The following is a 25,391-nucleotide window of genomic DNA, read 5'->3' as shown; positions in this document are numbered from 1 at the left end:
CTGGTCTTATTATCTCAATAAAGATATAACGGCACTAGAAAAGGTTCAAAGAAGAGCGACCAAGGTGATAAAGGGGATGGAACTTCTCTCGCTTGAGGAAAGACTAAAAAGGTTAGGGCTCTTCAGCTTGGAAAAGTGACGGCTGAGGGGAGATCTGATTGAAGTCTACAAAATCCTGAGCGTAGTAGAACTGGTACAAGTGGAGCGATTTTTCACTCCGTCAAAATTTACAAAGACTACACTCGATGACGTTACAGGGTAATATTTTTTAAATCAATAGGAGGAAATATTTTTTCACTCAGAAAATAGTTAAGCTATGGAATGCATTGCCAGAGGTTGTGGCAAGAGCAGATAGTGTAGTTCAGGGATCTCAAAGTCCCTCCTTGAGGGCCTCAATCCAGTCGGGTTTTCAGGATTTCCCCAATGAATAGGCATTGAAAGCAGTGCATGCAGATAGATCTCATGCATATTCATTGGGGAAATCCTGAAAACCCGACTGGATTGCGGTCCTCAAGGAGGAACTTTGAGACCCCTGGTGTAGTTGGTTTTAAGAAAGGTTTGGACAATTTTCTAGAGGAAAAGTCCATTGTCTGTTTTTGAGAAAAACATGGGGTAAGCCACTGCTTGCCCTGGATCAATAGCATGGAATGTTGCTACTCTTTGGATTTTGGCCAGATACTAGTGGCCTGGATTGGCCACCATGAGAACGGCCTACTGGGCTTGATGGACCTTTGGTCTGACCCAATAAGGCTATTCTTATGTTCTTATGAGAAGCAGCTGACAGGACAATTCCTTGTGGTACCTGCTGGCCAGCCTGCAGAGGCCATTTTGGAGCTCGGAGTCCATTCCCCCTGTAGCATGGTTCGCTTACTGCATTGCAGGGGCTTGAGCACAGGCTGGTAGGCATCCGTATGGGGCTCAGCGGAGTCTCACAGGATGCTGGCTGTGTTTCGTATCCCCCTCCTCCCTTTTTGTGTCTGTGAAGGTTAGAGGCTCAGTCAGACACCGTTCAGACTGGCAGCTCGAAGATTCAGCACTGGATGGACATTCCATTTTGAGGTGGTAATTTCTTCTGGATACAGCTACCCTTGGAGCTGAGGCAGGCTGCAGCACAAGTCCCAGTGAGTAAGACTTTTAACAGCCTATGAGGTGAATCAGGGGGTAGGTGTCTATAAATCTTGTTTTTTAAAGGTTTCTGCCTGTTCCCTCAGGTTCCACCTCTAAAATCCTAAAATTGCTAGGGTTTTATGGGTTTGTTTGTTTTTTCATTTTATTGTAGCATTTTGAAGTATTTTTTTGGGTGCCAAAATGCTGCTGCCACATCCATCTTTAGATTTCTCGATTTTGATAAAGTTCTCCAGAAGCTCCAAATCACCTCATTTTGCCTCAATACTGGCAGGGATGGGGTCCTCAGGTTCCTTTACCCCTAATTCATGCCAGATTTGCATTGAATGGGTGCCCAAAGAGCGTCCTTGCACCATGTGCTGTGCAATAACTGAAAGGGGAGGGGGGGTTGGCAAGAGCAGTCAGTTAACCTCCCTTTTGCTCTTTGAGGCTGAGAAACAGACTTGGTTAGAACCAAATTCCTTCAAAAGCCCCAGAATGGCAATCATCCTGAACACAGGGGCCCAGAGAAGCAAGCTGGAGTCCTTTAAAGGACACTCCATGCTACCTAATACAAAACTTTCTCTGGCATTTTTAATCTGGTGTAGAGAGCCTTTCAGGATGGTTTAATTCCACAGGGAGAATCTGGCAGCGCACAGGGAGGAGTGCAAGGGAGGGAAGTTAGGACTCCCAGGGCGCGTCTGCCTTAACTTCAGAGGCTGTTCAGGTTTTGGTGGGCCTTTCTAAGGGAATCTCAGAGGATGAAATGTCTTTTGCTATGCTTTTATGGTCACAGTGTGAGCTCAGGTGTGTGTGCACCAGCTAGCTCCCAAGGTCAGCTGATTGTTCAGACCTTCAGCTCTGTGAGATGTTGTTACTGATTCTTGCGGGAGTTACTTTTGGACTTCCAACAGACTTCCTATGCTCCCTGCTCTATGATAAGCGGAATAAGAACCAAGTCTTATATGTTTTCCTGGTGTAATGGTATTGGTCCCTGAGCATTTGGATGCTCCTGAAGGGTCCCTCACAGTAGCTTTTGCAACAGCTCAGCTGTATCAGATGGCACAGGGGTATATTAGCAGTTCTCTCAGCCCAAGGTAGATTCTTGGTAGCACAGGTTACCAATCACACATCCCTGTCAAATGCAGGATACATGATATTCAAGATTATCTAGAAGGGCAAGGTGGCTGTGATTTCTTTAAGGGCTCCTTTTATCAAGGTGCGATACGGAGGTTAGCGCGTCGGACATTTCATCATGCGCTAACCCCTGCAGCAAGCCAAAAAACTAACGCCTCGTCAATGGAGGTGTTAGCGACTAGCGCGGCAGGCGATTGAATGCGCGGAATTCCATGCATTAACCGTCTACCGCACCTTGATAAAAGGAACCCTAAATGTATTTTGAAGCGCTGGTCTTGTGAATCAAAGCTGCTGAAGCTGCTCCCTTTATGTTACGTACCTGTCATACCAGATTGCTGAGTTCTGATCTTATGGAGGGCCACCTTTGTCCCAGCTCCTGTTGGATGGTGTGGATTATGTATTCCGATGCTCTATGACATTAGAGTCATGAGCAGTGTTTTGGCTTCTCCAATCTGGTTTGGGCAATGGGCTTAAGTTTCCGCCTTCAAGTCTATCCCTTCAGGATCTCCACCAACCACAGCAAGGGAGGTGGCTAATTTTGGGGGGACCTGGGCCTGGGACCCCTGTGTGTTTAGTACAAAAAAAATTTCTCCAGTGCTGTAATACTTGCTGAGTTTAATTTCTTGGTGTTCCCAGTTCTATTTGTGCTTTTTTGTTCTGTATAGGTAAAAGTTTATCTGTGTTTTGTATGTGACTAAGGGGAAGATTCTCAAAACTTTAATGTAGTCGTTAAATGGGTTCCAGCTGGTTTAGAATTCATGCATTTTAGCAACGAATTATCAAAACGGATTGTTGTGATTATCTTTGAGCCTCCTAGCAGTCTCTGACACTGCCATGTAAATGTATTACATTGAGGTCATTAATATTTAAGTGAGCACTCCGTGTAATTCTCTATTATCGCCAAGTGATTCCCTAACCTCATTGTCCTGCGACTACTGGATCAAGAAAGTAAGGCTTGACAGCTCAGACCTGCCAGAAACTTTTGCCATCATCAAGCACCCCTTACCCCACCAACGGGAGGATAACCACTCTATCCCACCACTGCCATTAAGCAACCCTCCTTACACTCCCAGGGGCAGGAGGGAGTAGGCATCTCTCCCATTACTAGGGTGTTCCTTGGGGGGTAGGGGTTGCTTGATAGCAGCAGCAGGAGGGAGTAGGAATTCCTCCTGCTGCCAGAGTGAGGGTGGGGGTTGCTTTACATCAGCGATGAGAGGGAATGGGCATCTCTCCTTCCAATCTTCAATTTGGAATCTTTTTTTTGTTTATTTGTTTTTATGTGTGTGTTTATTCTGCGCATGTGCCAATTGCTATCACCAGCAATCGGCACATGCAAATTTAGCGACCCACTGCAACTCTCTGCCAACCTCATTTGCATGTGCAGATGCTAGGAAGAATAATCTAAATCATAGTTACCGGATGCTAGGGTCCACCTTGGAGGTCAGCGCTCAAGAAAAAGATCTGGGTGTCATTATTGACAACACACTGAAACCTTCTGCTCAATGCATGACTGCAGCCAAGAAAACAAACAAGATACTAGGAATTATTAGAAAAGAGATGGTAAACAAGACTAAGAATGTTATAATGCCTCTGTATCGCTCAATGGTGTGGCATCACCTTGAGTATTGTGTTCAGTTCTGGTCAGGGCAGGATTAATTCTTCGAGGGCCCCTAGGCACACAAGTACACTGGGCCCTCTAGCCCTGCCCCACCCATGCCCCACCCCATTTCCTTATTTACTTCTTTATTTCCACTTGTATTTCTTTTTTTCTTTTATTATAAAATTCAAAACAAACAACAAAGATTACCATACCAGTGCCAGTGTACAGTTTTAGTTCTATGCAAGCTCCAAACATCTCCAAACAAATCCCAACTTCCTTCCCTTCCCACCTATTTGCCCAGGACTTTAACTCTGAACCCTTTCCATATGTATATAAAAGTGTTCAAATGCATTGTAAAGCAGTAATACTATCCGAAACATAAGTCTATATTAATAACCAAGTTTGCAACTCCTCTCAACTGCCTCACTCTGTCGTCTAACTTTAACCCATATATATATGTATAAACAACCAAATCTGTATCTCCTCTGGTGTGTTTCACTCCATGTATGTTTATTTGTGACAAAACAACAAGGCAAGCAGTCCACCAAATAATCCAACATAGAACAAAAGAAGATCGGCAGACAATAAGGAAATTCAATCAGGTTTATTCAAGGTGCTCCCAGGAATCATGCCTGATGCATTTTGTTAAACAAGGCTGGTCAATGCTAACAGAAAACCATGTTTTTCATACACACAGGACACAGAACCACCCTCACCCAGTATGGAATAAGTAATAACATACTAAACTCCTCCTCCCCCTCCCCTTTTTACAAACGCACGGAAGAGGTTTTAGCGCTGGCTGGCAGGCTGAATGTTCTGCACTGTTCTGACGATCATAGGTAATTCTATGGCCATCAGAACAGTGCAGAGCATTCAGTATGCTGGCATGTGTTACAAACCGAAGGAGCAGTACAGTTTAAGGGGTGAAGAAACAGTAGTGCATATCCCTCAGTACTGAACAAAATATAAAGATAGCAGATGTAAATTTGAAAAAAGAGAAATAACAAATCACTTTACAAATTAAAACACAAAATGGAAAATAAGATAATACCATTGGACTAATACATTTTTAAATTAACTTTCAGAGGTCAAACCCTCTTTCCTTAGGTCAGTAAAGTATACTGTACTGCTGTTACAGTATCCAGTCCTGACCTGAAGAAGGAGAATTTGGTCTCTGAAAGTTAGTCAAAAATGTATTAAAATTAGTCCAATAAAAGGATCACCATTTCTATTTCCAAACATTTATCAACACAATACTACTTTATCCTAAAGAAAAAAAAAAGAATTCTTTTTTCTACCTTTGTCTTGTGGTTTCTGCTTTCCTCATCTTCTTGTCATTCTCTTCCTTCCATCCACTGTCTGCTCCTTCCAGAAAATGTCTCCTGCCCCCCCCCTCCTCTTGGTCTGGCATCCATTATCTTCCCTCTGTTCCCCTCATGGTCTGGCATCTTTCTCCTTCCTTCTCTCCCCCCTGTAGTTTTTAGCATCTCTCTCTTCTCATTTCCTCCACTCAGATCTGATATCTCTGTCTCCTTCCCCGTTCTCTGGCATCTCTCCTCTCTCTTCCCTTTCCTTTTCTGGTCTTCCTTCTCTATTTTTTGCCTTCGTCTAAATTAAATTCTTTCTTACTATTCAGTCCTCAGTTTCCCTCTTTTCACTGTGTCTACTCACAGCTTGCTATCCCTTTTCTTTACCCCTCCACTATCTCACAAACTCTATCTTCTTCACCCCCATCCAGTATGCGGGAAAACAGCAGCAACAGTGGTAAGGAGGTGAGAGCCTATCACCACTGCTGCTGCTTTCCCACATGTGCGTGATGCTAACGGCACAAGTTCTCCCCACTTCCATTATCTGCCCCCTTCTCTCTCTCTTCTCCCCACTTTCATCTTCTGCCCCCTTCTCCCCACTTCCATCATCTGCCCCTTCTCTCTCTCTCCCCACCCCAGGCAATTCGATTGCATTATCCTGCCCCCTCAGTAAATTGCCTGGGGTGGAGGGAGGGAGAGAAGGGGGCAGATGATGGAAGTGGGGAGAACGTGTGCCGTCAGCAATAGGCGCATGTGGGAAAGCAACAGTGAGGAGGTTAGGGGCTAAAGGCTATCTTCCTCTCATTTATCTCCTTGCCACCCCCATCCCTTGGTCTTTCTCACGATTTCACAATTTACAACATATCCCCTCCCTCCATTCTTATAGCCCAACATCTTCCTGTCCTTTTTCCTTCACTATCTTCTTATCCCATCTCTTTTCCCTCCTGTCCCTTCCCCCATAATGAGTCATCTCACCACCTCTCTCTTCCCTCTTCCTCAAGTTCCAAGATTGCTTCCGCTCTCTTTCCTGCTGTTCTTTCCCCCATCACCCTATGATCCAGCCCCCTTCCTGCCCTTGTCCAATATTTCCCCTTCTCTCTCATCCCCTGCCCCAACATATTTCTTGTTCTTCCCGACTGCCCTTCCATCGTCCCCCTCCCCAGGCCTGATGGCTTCCCTCCTCCTCATGATGTAACTTTCCATTTTGTTGTTAGAGGAGGAGGAGGGAATCCGGCAGCATCACACGCACTATTAGAACCCCATGGCATGTGTTAAATTTGTTTACAGGCTTCGGCAGTGGCAGGAGAGAGAGCGAGCATTACTATTTCACCAGGCAGTCGGTGGCCCAGGGCAACTACCCTGTTTGCGTCGGGGGGACCCGGCGTTGCCGATCGATGCTGGGTGAGGGCCCAATATTGCTGATCGATCAGCTGGGAGGTGCCCGATGTTGCCGATCAATGCTGGAGGGGGGCCTGATGTTGCAAATCGATGCTGGGAAGGGGGGGCATCGCCATTTGAAAAAAACAAATTTGAGTGGTCTCATTCAGCGGGCCCCCTTGACTATTTTGGGCCCTAGGCACGTGCCTTTAATCCGGCCCTGGTTATGGTCTCTATCTAGGCATTTAAACTAGAAGGTGGGGGTGGCGTATGTAAGAAATACAATTATGGAGTCTACCATCAGCAAAAGACAAGAAGTAGGGAGATTGTGGATGCCTTTCAAGAGGCTCTGCTCAGACAAATGGTGATGGAATCCAGAAGGGAAAAAGCGATACTAGATCTGCCCCTCACAAATGGGGAGAGTATCTCTAATGTTTGAGTGGGTACCCACCTGGGAAATAGCGATCATCAAACGGTTTGGTTTGATAAAAAAGCTAAAGTGGAGGGCGGCCACACAAGTCCTAGATTTCAAACGTACGGACTTTAGTAAAATGGGAGTGTACCTGAAGAAAAAGATGCTAGGATGGAAGGACATAAGGGAAGTGGAAAAACAGTGGACTAAGCTGAAAGGAGCAATAAAAATGGCTACTGACCTTTATGTGAGGAAAATAAATAAAAACAAGACAAAAAATGAAACCAAAATGGTTCTCTAAACTTGTGGTGGAGAAAATAAAGGCAAAAAAGCTGGCATTTGTGAAATATAAAATTACCCAAGAAGAGGAGTACAGAAAGGACTACCAGGTGAAACTGAGAGAAGCCAAGTGAGAGATACGTCTGGCGAAAATGGAGAACAAATGGCTAGGAATGTAAAAAAGAGAGACAAAATTTTTTTCAAATATGTTAATGAAAGGAAGAAGATGAAAAATGGAATTGCGAGACTAAAAGATGATATGTATCTATGTGGAAAGTGATGAGGAAAAAGCAAACATGTTAAACAAATATTTCTGTTCTGTGTTCACAGAACAAGATCCTGGAGAAGGATGGAGATTGGAAAAGTTACACACGAGAATGTAGTAGGTACCATGTCGTTCATGGAAGACAGTACCGTATTTTCACGTAGATAACGCGCACCCGTGTAAAACGCGCACACGGGTATAGCGCGCGGGAAACCGAAATAGATGTAAAAAAATTTTTATATAGTGTGCTCACGCGTATACCGCGCATGCTGCTTGCTGCCCCACTCTCCTGTCGCCGCCCCGACTCTCCTTTCCAGCCCTGCCCCGAGTCTCCTCTGGTCCCGACTCTGCCCTGACTCTCCTGTCGCCGCCCTGACTCTCCTTTCCAGCCCTGCCCCGAGTCTCCTCTGGTCCCGACTCTGCCCCGACTCTCCTGTCGCCGCCCTCTGGTCCCGACTCTGCCCCGAGTCTCCTCTGGTCCCGTCCAAACCTTGCCAGCCCTGCCCCGAGTCTCCTCTGGTCCTGACTCTGCCCCGAGTCTCCTCTGGTCCCGTCCAAACCTTGCCAACCCTGCCCCGAGTCTCCTCTCGTCCCGACTGCCCCGAGTCTCCTCTGGTCCTGTCCAAACCTTGCCAGCCCTGCCCCTAGTCTCCTCTCGTCCCGACTCTGCCCCGAGTCTCCTCTGGTCCCGTCCAAACCTTGCCAGCCCTGCCCCGAGTCTCCTCTCGTCCCGACTGCTCCTTTCGCCGCCCTGTCCTGCTTGCCGCTCTGTAAGCATGCGCAGACCATCTACAAAGAAGATGGTCTGAGCTTGCTTACCGCTCAGTTTTCTGCGCCGGGTTGTCGGGGCGCGCTTTTGACCTGTCACCAAGGCGGGCCTTTGTCGCGGCGTGCTTTTGACCACGTGGCTTTGTCCCCCCTCTATCTGGCCTAGTAATTTGCCCAGTGAATACCATTTTGCCTTTACAACAGCATCTCAGCCTTTGGGTAAGCCTATAAAAGATTAATGCTGCATGTAGAGCCCACATTTCAGTAATTTGATCTCTTCAGATTGGTATTCTGCATTTATCTACTCGGTAGTAGAGTTTATCAATTAAATTTAAATTTACCGCCATAATGGAAGGAATGAGACGAAAGTCATATACAGCGGACTTTAAGCTTAAAGTCGTTGCGAAAGCTGAGGAAATAGGCAACCGGGCCGCAGCGAGAGAGTTCGATGTTGGAGAAACATCGGTGCGTGAATGGAGAAAAGATAAGAAGGAACTGGAGAAATGCAATCCGCGAAAACGGGCACATTGTGGGGCCAAACCAAAATGGCCTCAGCTGGAGGATGACTTGAAGCAGTGGATTCTGGCGAGAAGGGAGCAAAATCAATCAGTCTCTACTGTTGCGATTCAGATGAAGGCAAAACTACTTGCCAATGGAAGAGGAATACCCGACTTCAAAGCTGGCTTCACATGGATCTCAAAATTTATGAAAAGGAACGGACTATCAGTTCGAATGAGAACAACTGTTGGCCAGCGACTTCCGGATGACTGGCAGCAAAAATTGATTGATTTCCATGACTTTGTCGCCAAAGAAATATCTGAACTTGGCATCACTGCAAAGGACGTCATCAACATGGATGAAATTCCAATGGCATTCGACATTCCAGCGACAAGAACCGTAGCCCCCACAGGTACTAAATCTGTTGCCATCACCACAACTGGGCATGAAAGAACGTGTTTTACAGTCGTTCTTGGTTGCTCAGCTAGCGGGGTTAAGTTAAAGCCCATGGTCATTTTCAAAAGGGTCACTATGCCCCGTGAAAAGCTGCCCACCAGTGTGGTTGTGCACTGCAACAAGAAGGGATGGATGGACTACGACGTAATGAGATTGTGGGTAGATAAATGCTTTAGGGCAAGACAGGGTGGATTCTTTGCAAAAAAATCCTTGTTAATTTTTGATGCCATGGCTGCCCACAAAGAAAAAAATGTTCAGGCCTACATTAATTCTACTCGTGCCCACATCGCTGTGATACCTGGAGGCCTGACGTGTAAGCTGCAGCCACTTGACATCGCAGTGAATCATCCATTCAAGACTTTTGTTAGAAAGGAGTGGGAGGAGTGGATGCAGAGCGGCACGCACGAATACACACCCGCGGGGCGGCTGAAGCGGGCAACTTTCACAGAAGTCTGCAAGTGGGTGGCTTCAGCATGGGACAAAATAACACCAAATACCATTCGAAACGGATTTAGAAAAGCGGGCATTGTTTATGAAACCAATGACACTACGGGTACTACCAGTGCAGCGGAAGGAGGCAACAACATGGATATCAGCGATGATGATGACGATATTACTTCGGAAATAAATGAGGATCGTCTGCAGGCCGTCAGAGTGGCTTCTTTAGATTTGTTTGAAGTTATGCATAAGTCCAGTTTTCTGATGTAATTTTCTTTCCTGGCCCTAGTTTGATCGGATTTTGTTACACCCTGAGGCAGCAAGTTGGTGAAACGCTGGCCATCGTCGGTGTACCGATCAATAGAGATAAGTTGAAAAAAATTTTTTCATCTATCAACTGCATAGACAGCCCTGCTTACAGTTTATTCAATAGGGAGTACAATGGAGGTTTCCTGCCTACACTTATTTTTGACATCATCATCTTTTGTGAAAGTGTGGCACATTATATCATGCATATGTGTGACATCATCACATCAATGTCCGCGCATTTGCAGAGGCCCTCCAGATGGGTCCTGAGACGCCAGTAGGGGGTGCCAGAAGGGAAGAGGGCCGGAGAGGAGAGACCCTGGTACCAGCTAATTGCCTACAGCAGTGTTTCTCAACTACTTCAAGCTAAGTACCCCCTAAGTCTAACAAATATCAACTGAGTACCACAACCACAAACCTCCCTAGGCCCACCCAAGCTCTGCCTCAGATCCCATCCCCTTTACTAATTGTAATGCAATTTTTTCCATTCATTTTTCATATACACACAATATACACAACAGATATAATTTCTCAAAACTTACACATTTCAATCACTATATTGAAAATAAAATCATTTTACCTGCTGGCGATCCTCTGTAGGCTGCTGTAATTAGCTTTAAAGGTGAGACTGGGAGGCCAGGGGGTAACTGTAATCTAAGTTTTACTCAAACTTGTATTTGTATCATCCATTGTATTGTTCTTTTTTCTTATTGCCATTTACAAGGGTCATTTTTATAAATAATGCACACTATTTTTTTTTAATTTACGTTTTATTTTTTTTTCCAAGTATTTCTTTACAATCCTTCAATATAGTCTCCCTGCATTGCAATGACCAAGTCCCAACGTCCGGGAAGCTTCATTTTTCCATCCAAGACACCATTTTAGTTCAGTTGCCAAATGGCTTGGGTACCGGCAGAAGAAAGTTCTTCCAGAGTTGCCAAACGATGTTTACGCATAGGTTCTTTCAACTTTGGAAAAAGGTCGAAGTCTGGTGGACTCATGTCTGGACTGTAGGGAGCTTGAGGTAACACCTCCCAGCCGTATTCACACAGTTTTTCAATAACAAGTGGAGAGCTCCATCTTCCCCACAACCAAAAAAATTTTGACAAGCTCAATCAAAAGTCAAACAAATGATGATTTTTGCTTATGATCATGAAGTTATCATCATCACAGACAAAGTTCCATGTGGAAGAAGTGTCACAGCAGTGTATTATTGTGATTTTTTGCAAAAAATGTGTAGAAAAATGCACAAAACCTGACCTCAGGTTGCTTAGCCAATCATTATTCGCAACAACGCTCGCCCGCACATAGGGAATGTCATTGAAAAACTACACGAATACGGCTGGGAGGTGTTACCTCATGCTCCCTACAGTCCAGACATGAGACCACCAGACTTTGACCTTTTTCCAAAGTTGAAAGAACCTATGCATGGACGATTTGCATCTCTGGAAGTCCCAGAAAACTGGGACTGTTCACCCTCGAAAAGAGAAGATTGAGAGGGGATTTGATAGAGACTTTTAAAATATTAAAAGGATTTGACATAATAGACCAGGAAGAAGCATTACTGACATTTTCAGTTGTGACACGGACAAGAGGTCATAGTCTGAAACTGTGTGGCAGCAGGTTCAAGACAAATGTCAGGAAGTTCTATTTCACACAGCGAGTGGTGAGCGCTTGGAATGCTCTCCCAGAGGAGCTTGTGGCAGAGACTAGTGTTCAGGGTTTCAAGCGCAAGTTGGATGCACACCTTCTTGCAAATCATATCGGGGGATACGGGAAATCCGGGTCTCCAACAGAGAGCACCTAACTGGGCCTCCGCGTGTGCGGATCGCCAGACTAGATGGACTTAGGTCTGATCCGGTGAAGGCGTTTCTTATGTTCTTATGGTACCTGAGCCATTCGGCAACTAAATTAAAATGGTGTCTTTTCGGGAGCAATTTGTAGAGTTCTATCGCACTCTCTGTGCGCGGAGGGACTTTACCGAAGGGGAACGGGATCAATTTTTACAGGATCTTCGTCTTCCACAGCTCTCCGGGGAACAGGCAGAGTGGTTGAATGTTCCCATATCCATGGAGGAGATCCGTCTAGGGATTAAGAAGCTGAAGCTTACCAAGTCTCCAGGTCCCAATGGGTTTGGCCCGGAATACTATAAACTCTTGCCTGATCTTCTTGCCCAGCCCTCGAGTAACTATTTCAATTTCCTCTCCACTACTACTTCAGGCTCCGGTGTAATTTAGCTCATATTACTTTGCTCCCAAAACCTGGGAAGGACCCCACTCAGGTTGGTTCCTATTGTCTGATCTCGTTATTGAACCAAGATGTCAAGTTGGCTTCTATTTTGGCGGCTAGGTTGAATCTGTTCCTGTTCCGGCTTACTGGGGATGATCAGGTAGGGTTTGTTCTTCAGCGCTATGCATCCATAAATCTACTTAAGGCGTTAACGGCACTCCATGAGCATAGGGGTGGGGGATGGAGGGCACTTCCATGATCGTTGGGTTTGATATGGAAAAGGCCTTTGATAGCATTTCTTGGCAGTACCTTTTTTGGGTGTTGCCCGAGTATGGCCTGGATGGGAATTTTATCACTTGGATTAGGGACCTCTATACTGCGCCGCAGGCACGCCTTATAATTAATGGTAGCTTATCGACTTCTTTCCAGCTTTGCCGGGAGATGTGACAGGATGTCCCCTCTCTCCACTGTTTGTTTTGGCCATCAAACCGCTAGGCATTAAGATTCGCTCTAGTCCTGAGTTACGTGGTATCCAAATAGGGAGTGCAGAGTGTCGTATCACATTGTTTGCGGATGATATCTTGCTTTTTTGGAACAGGCCCCCCTTCACCTACCGGTGGAGTTACATTTGGTGGCAGAGTTCGGCACCCTTTCGGGTCTTAAAGTGAACTGTGAGAAATCTGAACTGTTACCTCTGATGGGGCTTGGCTGGGAGCCCTAGCATGCTGTGTTGTAGATTCCCCCAGTACACAAACTGATCCGTTATCTTGGAATTTACCTGCACACAAATTACATTACATTACATTAATGACTTCTATTCCGCTCGTACCTTGCAGTTCTAGGCGGATTACAAAGAAGCTAACTGGACATTTCCAGGAAAATTACAGTTTAGGAATTAGGATTACAAAGAAGATAACTGGACATTTCCAGGAGATTTGCAATTTAGGGAGCTGTATACATGGATGATACTTTGGAGAGAAGAAGGAAGCTAACTGGAATTTTTCCAGGAAAATTACAGTTTAGGAATAAGGGTTACAAAGAAGCTAACTGGACATTTCCAGGGGATTTGCAATTTAGGGAGCTGTATACATGAGGAGTGTAATTTAGGGAGTGTAATTTAGGGAGCTGTATACATGAGGAGTGTGTGGCTCAGTGGTTGAAGCTACAGCCTCAGCACCCTGGGGTTGTGGGTTCAAACCCCGCGCTGCTCCTTGTGATCCTGGGCAAGTCACTTAATCCTCCTTAGCCCCAGGTACATTAGATAGATTGTGAGCCCACCGGGACAGATAGGGAAAATGCTTGAGTACCTGATTGTAAAACCGCTTAGATAACCTTGATAGGCGGTATATAAAATCCTAATAAAACTTGAAAACTAATTTTAAAAAACTTGATACTTTGGAGAGAAAAAATTACAAGAGAGGGTGAGACTTTGAGGGGGGATTTACAAGGGAGGGAAGAGGACAAGGGGAAGAGTTAAGATATCTGGCTAAATTTTTTGAATAGCAGGGTTTTGATTCCTTTTCGAAATGAATTGAAGTTGTTCATTGTTGTCAGCAAGTTGGAGATTGGGTGGTCAAGTTTCGCAGCCTGCGTCGCTAGTAGGTTGTCAAACATCTTCTTGTGCCAAGTACCTTTGAATGGGGGGTAAGTAAATGAGGTCTGAGTTCTTCTTTGTTTAGTAGTAAGGTTCTGATTTAGGCGGTTGTTTAGGTAAGTGGGAGCAGTGCCATTTAAAGCTTTGAATAATATACAGTATAGTTTGATTTGAATTCGTGCTTGTATTGGTAACCAGTGTGAGTCTAGGTAGGCAGTGGTGATGTGGTCATATTTACTTAGCGAGTAGATCAATCTGAGAGCTGTGTTTTGTACAATCTGTAGTTGTTTTATCATGTATACAGGGCATGATAGATAGAGGATATTGCAATAGTCCACTAGACCTAGGACTAGGGATGAGATTATGAGCCTATATTGCTCTATGTCGAAGAATTTTCTTATTTTTCGTAGATTTCTCATGGTTAAAAATGCTTTCTGGGTAGTCTTGTTAATTTGGATCTGCATTGTGCAGCATCTATCTATCTATCATCACTCCTAGGAGTTTAAGATCGGACTATATAGGATATTTGGTGGCATTAATTTCTAATTCTGAAATGGAAGGGGTTTTGGCCTTTTCGAGCAAAATAAATTTTGTTTTGTCTGAGTTTAGTTTCAGTTTGTGGTCTATCATCCATTTATCCACTGCTTCTAGTGTTTTTTTCAGTTTTTCTGTTGAGGTGGGATCTGGAGAATCAATGGGGAGAAGTATGGTGATGTCGTCTGCATAGCTGAAAGATGTTACATTTAGGTTATCTAGAGTGGTCCCAAGGGAGGATATAAAGAGGTTGAAGAGTGTAGGCGACAGTGGTGACCCTTGTGGAACTCCACAGGGGTTAGACCATGGTTCTGATTTAAGATCGTTTGATTTTACTCTGTAAGTTCTTGATTTAAGAAATCCTTGGAACCAGTTGTATACCCTGCCTGAGATCCCTATGGCTTCAAGTATCTGTAGTAGTATGGAGTGGTCAACCAGGTAGAATGCAGCAGAGAGATCAAGTTGAATTAGCAGCATCCTTCTACCTTTGCTTAGGTGCTGTCGGGCTGTGTCTAGTAGGGTTGCTAGTAGTGACTCTGTGCTATGGTTGGATCTGAACCCTGATTGTGAGGGATGAAGTAGGTTGTGATCTTCCAGGTAGTTAGTGAGGTATTGAGCAACTAGTCCTTCTATTAGTTTAACATAAGATTGGTATTGAAGCGATGGATCTGTAGTTGGAGGGCATATCTATTGGGCCTTTATAATCTTTAACGACGGACCTCAACACCTCCCCCCATGGACCGGGAGCACTCGGGGCAGAGCGGGAGCAGAGTAAGGCACACTCTGTGCGAGGGAGCGAACTCCGCCCCCTCCCCTCCCGATGGTGCACCGCTGAGCCAGTTGGAAGGCTCAGCGGGATCTCCCCAACAGTTTAAAAGTTTGATTTTGCCGGTTTTAGTTTCTTTTACCTTCTCGCCGGTCCTCAACACCTCCCTCCACAACCCACTCTCCTACCCAGACACTAAACACAGCCAACAACCTAACCACCAGAAACTACACTGTCTCTACCAGCAGCCCCACCTCCATAATGAAGCTAATTCCACAAACACCCAGATTATCCTATTAATAATCCTTCTCATATCCAGCTGTAAGGTAGAAGCAAACAACCTACCCAACATTCCCACTAGCTCAATTGCAATCAAAACCCTTCACCCTAACAGGAGAGTTCCAATAGACAGAAACTCCAACCACCAAACAAGCGTTCAACACCCCATAACACCAGCATGGGGAAGAAGAGCAACACAACCCAAGACCAAACCACACTCTAACCCAAATTCACTCATCTACCCTAAAACGATTCACAACCACCAAACAGAAACCACCACCCTTAACTGTGCCTACTTAAACGTCAGAGCCCTAGGTTCAAAAACAGAACTTATAAAAACCTGGATAAAAAACGAAAACCTAGACTGCCTCTTCCTCACAGAAACCTGGCTAACATTGGACACAGACCCAAGAATTACAGAAGTCTGCCCTCAAGGATACAAAATTACAGTGACCTGCAGAGAGAAAAAAAGAGGAGGTGGATTAGCGATCTTACTCAAAGACTCCCTAACCTTAAACATATTGGAAAAAACTTCCACCCCTTACATGGACCTTTTAGCATGTCAAATCTCTTCCACCGCACTGAAAAACTCACTAAACTGCATGCTCTGTTATATAACACCGGGAAACTGGGCCATGGTTAGATATGAATTTGAAAACTTCATATACTAAAACTCACTTACAGCAGCACACAATCTTATCCTAGGAGACCTAAACCTTCATCTTGAAGACCATTCATCCAAGCCAGTAGACAATCTACTTTCTTTCCTCAATGCCCTATCCTTCCAAATTTTAAACCCACAAACTACTCATGAGAAAGGACACCAACAGGACATTGCAGCCTTCGTGAACCATCAAACATCTACTTCAGAAATTCAAACGTCTAATGGAACCTGGTCCCCATCCCTCTGGTCAGACCACTACACTTACACCTTCAACATCATCTGGACCAAAAACAAATCCAAACCAATATCCAAAATAGTAACCTACACATCACGCAAACGCATCGAGCCTGCCATTTTCTGATCAAAAGTAGACGAAACAATCCAAGAAGATAACCCCAAAGACTTCATTTCACACTGGGGCTATTTGAGCAACAACATCCTTGATGAACAAGCCCCACTTCGAACCAAAACCAGAACATGCAGACGATCAGACCAATGGTTCGACGAAGAATTACTCCTACTCAAGAGACAATGTAGACGTCTGGAAAGAAAAACCAACCAAGATCACATGAAAACCGCCTGGAAAAAAATTAACAAACAATACAAACTTCTATTAAAAGAAAAGAGAAAAAAACATTACACCAACCTAATAGGCACGGAAACCCAAGACACCAAAAAACTATTCCAAATATTAAAAGATCTAACTAACCCCATACCCTATTTGACCACTAACAATAACTCCTCCCCTTCAGCCTCCCTCCTAGCTGAACACTTCAAGAATAAAATTACAAACACCAGAGCTACTCTCATTAGTAACCCAACCCACCTACTCGAAGTCACAATACTCCCCACAGAAAATGAATCTTGTGCTGCAGACAGATCTTGGTCCCAATTCCCTAAGATACATTGGACCAAATTCAACAAACTCTACAATAAGTACTGCCACGCTTCATGTGAACTCAACCACTGCCCACCATATCTCCTGTCATCAGTGAGCACTAAGTTCCGTACCTTACTCCTACACTGGATACAAACCATGCTCACAGATGGCATTTTCCCGAATGACCTCAGCGAAATCATCATCACCCCAATCTTAAAAGTCCCAAAAGGACCAACAGACCTCTCATCCAACTACAGACCAATAGCCTCAATACCTCTATATATCAAACTAACAGAAGGATTAGTAGCCAAATTCCTCACCAACTATCTCGAGGACCATAACTTACTCCATCCCACGCAATCCGGCTTCAGAACTAACTTCAGCACAGAGATACTACTAGGCTCCCTTATCGACACAGCAAGACAACACCTCAGCATTGGAAAAAAAATGCTGCTCATACAGTTGGACTTGACGGCGGCATTTGACCTGGTAGACCATAACATCCTACTGCAAATCTTGGACTCAATAGGTATCTTAGATAAAGTATACTCATGGTTTGAAGGTTTCTTAAAATCCAGAACATACAAAGTAAAATCAGACAAAGAAAATCCAAACCTTGGTCCAACCCCTGCGGCGTTCCACAAGGGTCCCCACCACTGTTCCCTCTAAGCTGAGCAGGTGTCCTCCAGCTGCATTGCTACCACTAGGGGGTGGAATATTTTCAGTCGCTAAGGACAGGTATGTTCCCTGGAGTCCTGCAGAACTTGCCTGTCCCTCACAATTGAAAAATGTGACAGTGAAACAGCACCCTCTATTGGTGAGACTGTGGGTGGAGGACTCCTGCTCAGCTTAGAGGGAACACTGGTTACTGTCCCCTACTCTCTTCAACCTATATACAGCCTCTCTTGGCGTTTACCTGAACAAACAAGGCCTATCCTCTTATAGCTATGCTGATGACATCACCATCCTCATTCCTTTCGACCAACCAATGCTCTTAATGTCAGACACACTACACAGAACTCTAGCTAGAGTTACGACTTGGATGGAAGACCACAAACTGAAACTCAACCCAGACAAAACTAAATTCATCCTCCTAGAAAATAACAAAATCCCAACCATAACCAACTTAGAAATCAACTCTATCAACTACCCTTTGCAAACCACCCTAAAACTTCTAGGTATGACTATTGACAGAGGCTGCACCATGCAACCACAAATTAACAAAACAATACAGAAATCTCTCGCAGTTATGAGAAACCTTAGACAAGTCCGAAAATTCTTCGAAAAAACACAATTTCAGCTCCTAGTACAATCTCTAATCCTAAGTATCCTAGACTATTGCAACATCCTCTACCTCCCCTGCCCTGCAATAATGATTAAACAACTACAGACAATTCAGAATACAGCTCTGAGACTCGTCTATTCATTGAAAAAACATGATCACATTACTGAGGCATTCATCAATTCTCATTGGTTTCCAATCCAGGAAAGAATACAATTTAAATTCTACTGTATACTATTTAAAACTATAAATGGAGACAGCCCAACCTACCTAAATGACCGCCTCATCCAAACCACCTCTACCAGGCATAGAAAAACACACACCCCATTCACTTACCCCCCAATCAAAGAAGTAAAACGGAAAAAACTATACAACGGACTACTGGCCACTCAGGCAGCGAAGATAGACAACCAAGTCTCCAACCTATTGACAACAACCCCAGACTACAAGATGTTCAGAAAGGAAATAAAAACTATACTCTTCAAGAAATCCCTTAATAAAGCTTAATACCATGATAAAGCTTAACCCCCCTCTTACCATCCCCTCCCTAACCCCAGATCCTACTTTTCCCTCTCTTGGAAACCTTCTCTGATCTAACGTTGTAACCCTTCTTCCATAACTCTTTTTGTAATCCCTTTTGATGAGTCTCTACTTTGTGTGCCAGCCTCCCAGAGTTCCCTTCCAGTATCCCTTCCAGTATGGTATTGGGTGATTTGTTCCTCCGCTTCCCAGGGGCATTTAACACATCTACGGGACACATGGAACCGGGACCTTGCTGCACATTATACCCCTGCTACATTTTTTGAGCTTTTTCACACCATGCATGCTTTTGTGAAATCCGCGGCTTGGCAGGTGACCCAATTTAAAATCGTCCATAGGGCATACATTACTAAAGAGAGAGGTGCTTGCATGGGTTTGTGGGGCGAAGCCCTTCCTTCTTGGATTGTCCTGAACTCTCCGTATGGAAATCTTCCTTTGCGCAGATTCAATTGGTCTTACAATGCGACCTGGAGTTGGATTATAAAACGCAGCTTCTTGGCAATCAGACCCTGCTGGAAGCGCAAGGCCTCACTGTACTACAGCGGTGATTTATTTAACTGACCTTGTTGACAGTTAAACAAACGATTTTACAATATTGGACTCAAGATGGGACTATTCCCCTGGAATGTTGGCTCAGTCAGATGTCTGAGCTGGCACGTTTTGAGTTTTGCTATCATAAACGCTCCACCAACCCAGAGGTCCTGGCATACCTGGCTTTGTGGAGAATGTGCCTGCGGCTATCTCTAGTCTCCCGACATGAGGGGTTGGGGGGGAGATTGAATGGGGAGTGTGCGTGGAGTATGTCTGAGTGCTTGTCTGGTTTGTGTTGCCTGGTGTATGTGTGTCACCCCTCGAGTTAGGAGTTATTGGGGTTAGGTCTTACACATTGAAAACTTTATGGGGCCGACGAGAGAAACAGGATGTCCTTGCAATAGGATCGTCCTGAGAGAGAGGTTTTTGAGCTTTGTGCCTCTCTTTTCTTCTCTGCCTGGGGGGCTTGCTATGTTCAGTGAGCCCACACTCTCTCTTTTGCTTCTGCCCAAGCTCTACATTTGCTATATAATCGGGGGAGGGGGTGTTGAGCTTTTCCTCATCCTCTTTGATCTATGGTCTCCAGATTCCTGGTGCATTATACAATGTTGCTGGTTGTATTGTATTTTCACCTGCCATTTTTGTTTTCCTATATCTTTATTGTGTCACACTTGTTTTTCTTGTTGACTCTTTAATAAAAATTATTTTCAAAAAACCCCCAAAAAACGGTGTCTTGGATGAAATAATGAAGCTTCCCGGACGTTGGGACTCGGTCATTGCAAAGCAGGAGGACTATATTGAAGGATTGTAAAGAAATACTTGAAAAAAAAACAAAGCATATAAATTAAAAAATAAAATAAAATAGTGTGCTTTATTTATGAAATGACCCTCGTATGTATGTTTTACACAGTTGCTTTTATGGTTGTGCCTTATTTACATAATGTTTCATTCACTTGTATAGATTTTGGTTTTTCCAATCTGGTTTTTTGATATTCTACATACCACCATCCGGGTACGTATACACATTCATCCTCCATTTTCTCCTTTATCCCTTTTTTCTTATGGGCTGTTCATATTACATATCATATGGCATTTTTTCCATTTAGTGTTCACAGTTTGTTGTTTCATCTTTTATTTGCCCTACACACATATTCACATGTTTTCTATTCATATTTCATTTGCACCCTGGTATCTCAGCCATATTTTCTTGATATTTTGATTCCCTACAGACATTCTGGTCTAATTTTCTCTTGAATGCGGTTCTCTCTTTCCACTTTGTTATATGTTTAATATTTATTTATTAATTTTTCCCACCAACATACATTTTATTTATATGTAATTATCTTTCTCATTTTTTCACCACATCCTCTTTTCTTGCACTCACCACTGTTCTCATTCTTTATAGTACTCACAGTATCACTCACATATGGTTTATACCTGTGTATGACACCATCTTTTGTAGGACCCCTGAGTAAGAAGTGTTCTTTGAAACACAGATTGGGTCTAGTCCACGAGGATATTAGGACCAGTTTTTGGATTTTTTATTGTATATATGTTATATATGTTTTTATGACTTTTTAATAAATTCCTGCTCTTTGTACGTTCTACTGCAGCTTTGGTTTTGTTCTTTGCTTGGATTAATGGCTGCAGATTGCATATAAAAGTCAAACCACTATTTCTTCAGAAGCTTGGTACTTCTAATAGTCTATTCAAGCACAGTTAGTCTTAGCAACCTGTCCCTGACATAGCTCTGCTGTTCGATCAAGGGATAATTGGCCTACCTCACATACAGTCTCTGGAGGTGTAGACTTGTAAGTTTCTTCATCACACAAGGTGCAAGTCTCTGTGTGGGAGTGTCCCCATGGAAACATCGCCTTGTTACATCTACTTACATTCTAAATGTCTCAATCTACTCTGCCATGTTTCAATTTATCAGTGCGCTGCTACTGTCCCTATTTTATTTTTTTAATTAAAAGTTTATATACCGCCTATTATCTAAGTAGTTTCCAGGATCAAACATTCATAAAATAAAACCATAACACATAGACATAAAATCAACAATCTCTGCCTTCTCATTCAAACATACTGGATGAGTACCCAATACAGCATAGGGGATTTCCCATCTGCACTACAACAATTGTGTCTTTTATTATTTCTTGAAGCTTCTACAGTCAATACATAGTCTTAAGTGTTCAGGGAGATTATTCCATAAGTGCATACCAGCAATTGAAAACATTTTTGTTTTCGTAGTTGCATAGTGCACTCCCATTTCTTTAATTGCTGTTAATTTCATACCTCCCTCTAACCAAAGACAGTACTTTATACTGTACCCTCTGCTTCATTGGCAGCCAATATTGTTGTTTCAGAACAAGTGAAATGTGTGCCATTCTTGGAGTATCAGTAATCAACCTTGCTGCAGAATTCATCACCAACTGCAAAGCCTTATGCTTTGTTTGCATCAGACCAAGAGAGAGTGAATTATAGTAGTCTAATTTTGGTAAAATTAAACCTTGTACAACCATCCTAAAATCAAAAGATGGTGGAGAGTGTGTGGTGCAGTGGTTAGAGCTAGAGCCTCAGCATCCTGTAGTTGTGGGTTCAAATCCCATACTGCTCCTTATGACTCTGGGCAAGTCACTTCATCCCCCATTGCCCCAGATACATTAGATAGAGTGTGAGCCCACTGGGACAGATAGGGAAAAATTCTTATGCATCTAAGTATAAACCACTTAGGCTATAAGAGCTATACTTTAAAAAAAATGTTAACATTGGTTTTAATCTATAAATACTAAAGAGGGACGCAATTATGCGTAACACCCCCCCCCCCCAGATGGATTTCAAAATATGCTTTCCCATTGTGAGTGTAGAATCTAGGCAGATCCCCCAGTATTATTATTTCCTGTTTTAATTCTACTTGGGCTCCTAGTACATTAAAACAATCCACCTGAATTTCCTCCAAATCTTGTCCCACAATCAAAACCTCAGTCTTGTTAATATTCAATTTTAAACCATGAGATGACATCTACAAATACACCTCTTTCATACAATAGTTCAATCTTTGTTCAACCTCTTGTTTCTGCTTTCATATTGGGAAATAGAATAGAATATCATCAGCGTATATTCTATATTCAAGCTCTAGCTGACCGAAAACTTTTCCTAAGATTGCCATATAGATATTAAACAGCAACGCGGATAATGCTGACCCTGTGGTACACCTTTCTTTATCATCAGCTTTTCAGACATTCTTTGACCTTCTTTTACACAAATTGATTTTCCATCCAGATTAACTACCGGTACTCTGTACCCCTTTTCCCACCTTTCAAGAAAGTCCCTCTTTAGTATTTATTGAAAAACAGAATGCTTTTGAATACATACCTTCAGTAAATATTTATCTTGTAATTTATATTAAAAAATTAAACCATCTTTATTTTAGAGAAAAATGGAAGCTCATGGAGATGGAAATTGCACTGTGACTATGATCCCAATTGACTCTGATTTGGCCCATCTTGACGATGACTGTGCCAATGTGGGAGAACTGAGTGATAGAGACCTGACCCCAGAAAATTTAAACCTGAAACCTGCCATGCAAGAAAGCAAGGTGCCTGGAAAGAAACTCTGTGGATATTTAAACAAATTTGGCATGAAAGGGCCAATAAAGACTTGGAAGTATCGCTGGTTCTGCTATGATGACAAGAAGTGTCAATTATACTACTATAGAACAGCAAGGGATGCTGTCCCTCTAGGGAGCATTGATCTTTCTACTGCCATCTTTGATTACAAGGTGGAGGCAGAAGACGGTATGTTTGAAATCCAGACACCAGGTCGAGTTTTTATACTTAAGGTATGTGCTTACTTTTATCTTTATGTATTTACCTTTTGTTTTATGTATTTTGAATTTTTAATAGGTTAAAATTATTTGGCAGACAGATAAAGGGGAGTTCAAGCTGTACTGACTTTGAATTGGATGTTTCCAGAGATGAAGCAGCTCAGGGACTAAGGGTATGAATATGAGGAAAGGTTGAAGAGAAAGTGGAGGCCTAGAATGGTTGTTGCAGTATGGTTACATTTGGTTACAGTTAAGATAGGTGCAAAGCTCTAGGTGAACCTTCAGCCTTATGACACCCACCCCTTCAAATTAACTCTTAGAATTCTAAGCCCTCCACTGTCCCCCCCCCAAGATTTTAATAATTTATCTCAATATTCATTATATTCCAACATCAAACTTTCCAGAACATATCCTGCAAAAATGTATAATGGTCTTCATACTTTTAAGTTTTAAACTTTACCCTCATTAGGGTATATAAAGAAAACAATTTCCATAAATCATTTATTGGCTATTGATCTACAATTAGTGATGTCTAAATCTTTCCTGGGGGAACCTCAGCCAATCAAATTTTCAGGATATTAACAATGAATATGCAGGAGATCTGCATACATTGCCTCCTTGGTATGCAAATGTACAGCATCTCCTGCATATTCTTTTGTGTATATTCTGAAAACTTGATTGACAGGAAAAAGCTGTTTGAAAATTGCCTACCCTGCTTGCGAGTATGCAGTGATGGTTTTTTGAGTTTATTTTGTTTTGACTGCAGGTACTTTTTGCTACTTCTGCAAGCTGGGTAACTTCCTAGTTCGCTTGTCTAGCTCACCCAGGTTACAGTGGTCAAGCAACAAAGATGCCCATAATTAATGGTCTACACTTAATATTTTTTTGGTGGTGGTGATAGGTTTTGGGGTTTTTTTGTCTTTTTTAAAATTTGATTTAATTCTTTGTTTGATTTTTCCATGGTCAAGCAGGACAGAATAAGTTACGCCTGAGTGATATTTTTGTGACAGTGCTTTCCCACTTGTGTGCCCATAACACTCACCGCCTCAGTCTTTCATATGTATGACAAGACACATCACTTCTCTCTCATTTTATCTATATTTTTTTTAAAAAGGCCCTTTTCTCAACCAGAACTGGGATGCAATTCCAAGAAATCTGTATTTCTCCAGCAAAAGAAGACTTCACTAGCCTTCCACAGAGATTCAAATGATCAGAGCCTGAGCCTCTGGCACCTGAACTCACAAACCTCTTCATCCTACCTCAGATGGGTGGGACAAGACTCTTCCTGTTGGGACAGATGAATTTCCCTGATTGGCCTGCTAAATATGTGTAAAACAAGACTCTCTTCTAGAGAGATGAATTTCCCTGATCAGCCTGCAGCAGGGCAGCTCAGAATTCACAGCCCCCTGTCAAGCCAGCCCCTAGATGGGTCTCACAAGACCATATAGTACAGGGATCTCAAAGTCCCTCCTTGAGGGCCGCAATCCAGTCAGTTTTTCAGGATTTCCCCAATGAATATGCATTGAAAGCAGTGCATTCACATAGATCTCATGCATATTCATTAGGGAAATCCTGAAAACCCGACTGGATTGCGGCCCTCGAGGAGGGACTTTGAGACCCCTGCTATAGTATGAGTGGGCAACCATGGTCCTGAAGGGCTACAACCTAGTTGGGTTTTCAAGATATGCTGCAATAAATACTATTCCCATTGTATGCAAATGTTGAAAACTTGACTGGGTTGTGACCTTAAGATCCATGGTTACCCACCCTGTCTTATAATATCAGTACCCTGTTTTTCTAGTACGACACTCAATTGTTGGACCTCTTCTCATGAGAACTTTTGTAAAGAGCTTTGTTTGCATTTTTTGATCCTCTTCCCTTACTTTTGGGCAGCCCCTCAACTCCTCACTTGTCTTCCTACAAGCGAGACAGTAGGAGCTCATCTTTTCTGCTCATGTTTCTTTTAATTTAAAATTCCTTTTTTTTCTACTAACCATTGGCAAGGCTTTTCGGTACTGCAGAGGATCTCCTTTGTGGGACAGGACTGGCTGCAGGAGAGCGTAAACTCTGCAGTTGAGTCTGCTTCCAAGGGCCAGACTGCTTGGCAGCGCACTCACTTGGACAGCTTGCACGGACAGCTCGAGGTCTCGGGGACTATTTCCTTGGGAGCACAGCTCATCCCAGATTCATCCACAGTGGACTTGAGTGCAGGCTGTGCAGCTCTGTAGCATTTTTTTAAAATCCAGGATTGGGGATGACTGCTTCCACTCTTGCAGCTCCCAGCACACAGCATGGCACAGTACTCCCCTGGACCGTTTT

At 43.4% G+C, this 25,391-nt stretch overlaps 1 protein-coding gene across 1 annotated transcript in view; it reads left to right on the top strand.

Annotated features, from left to right (window-relative positions):
• The window catches only part of TBC1D2 (TBC1 domain family member 2), a 523,004-nt gene that overhangs the window by 58,388 nt on the left and 439,225 nt on the right, over positions 1-25,391 (top strand). Inside the window, exon 2 of the mRNA XM_033918140.1 lies at positions 22,680-23,087. Within this exon, the coding sequence (XP_033774031.1) occupies positions 22,686-23,087 (402 nt within the window). The 5' untranslated portion in view covers positions 22,680-22,685. The remainder of the gene's footprint in view (positions 1-22,679; positions 23,088-25,391) is intronic.

This window comes from Geotrypetes seraphini, chromosome 1 (assembly GCF_902459505.1).
Source record: "Geotrypetes seraphini chromosome 1, aGeoSer1.1, whole genome shotgun sequence".
Classification (NCBI taxonomy): Eukaryota; Metazoa; Chordata; class Amphibia; order Gymnophiona; family Dermophiidae; genus Geotrypetes; species Geotrypetes seraphini.
Note: the sequence above shows the minus strand (reverse complement) of the source record. Positions and strands in the feature narration are given on the sequence as shown.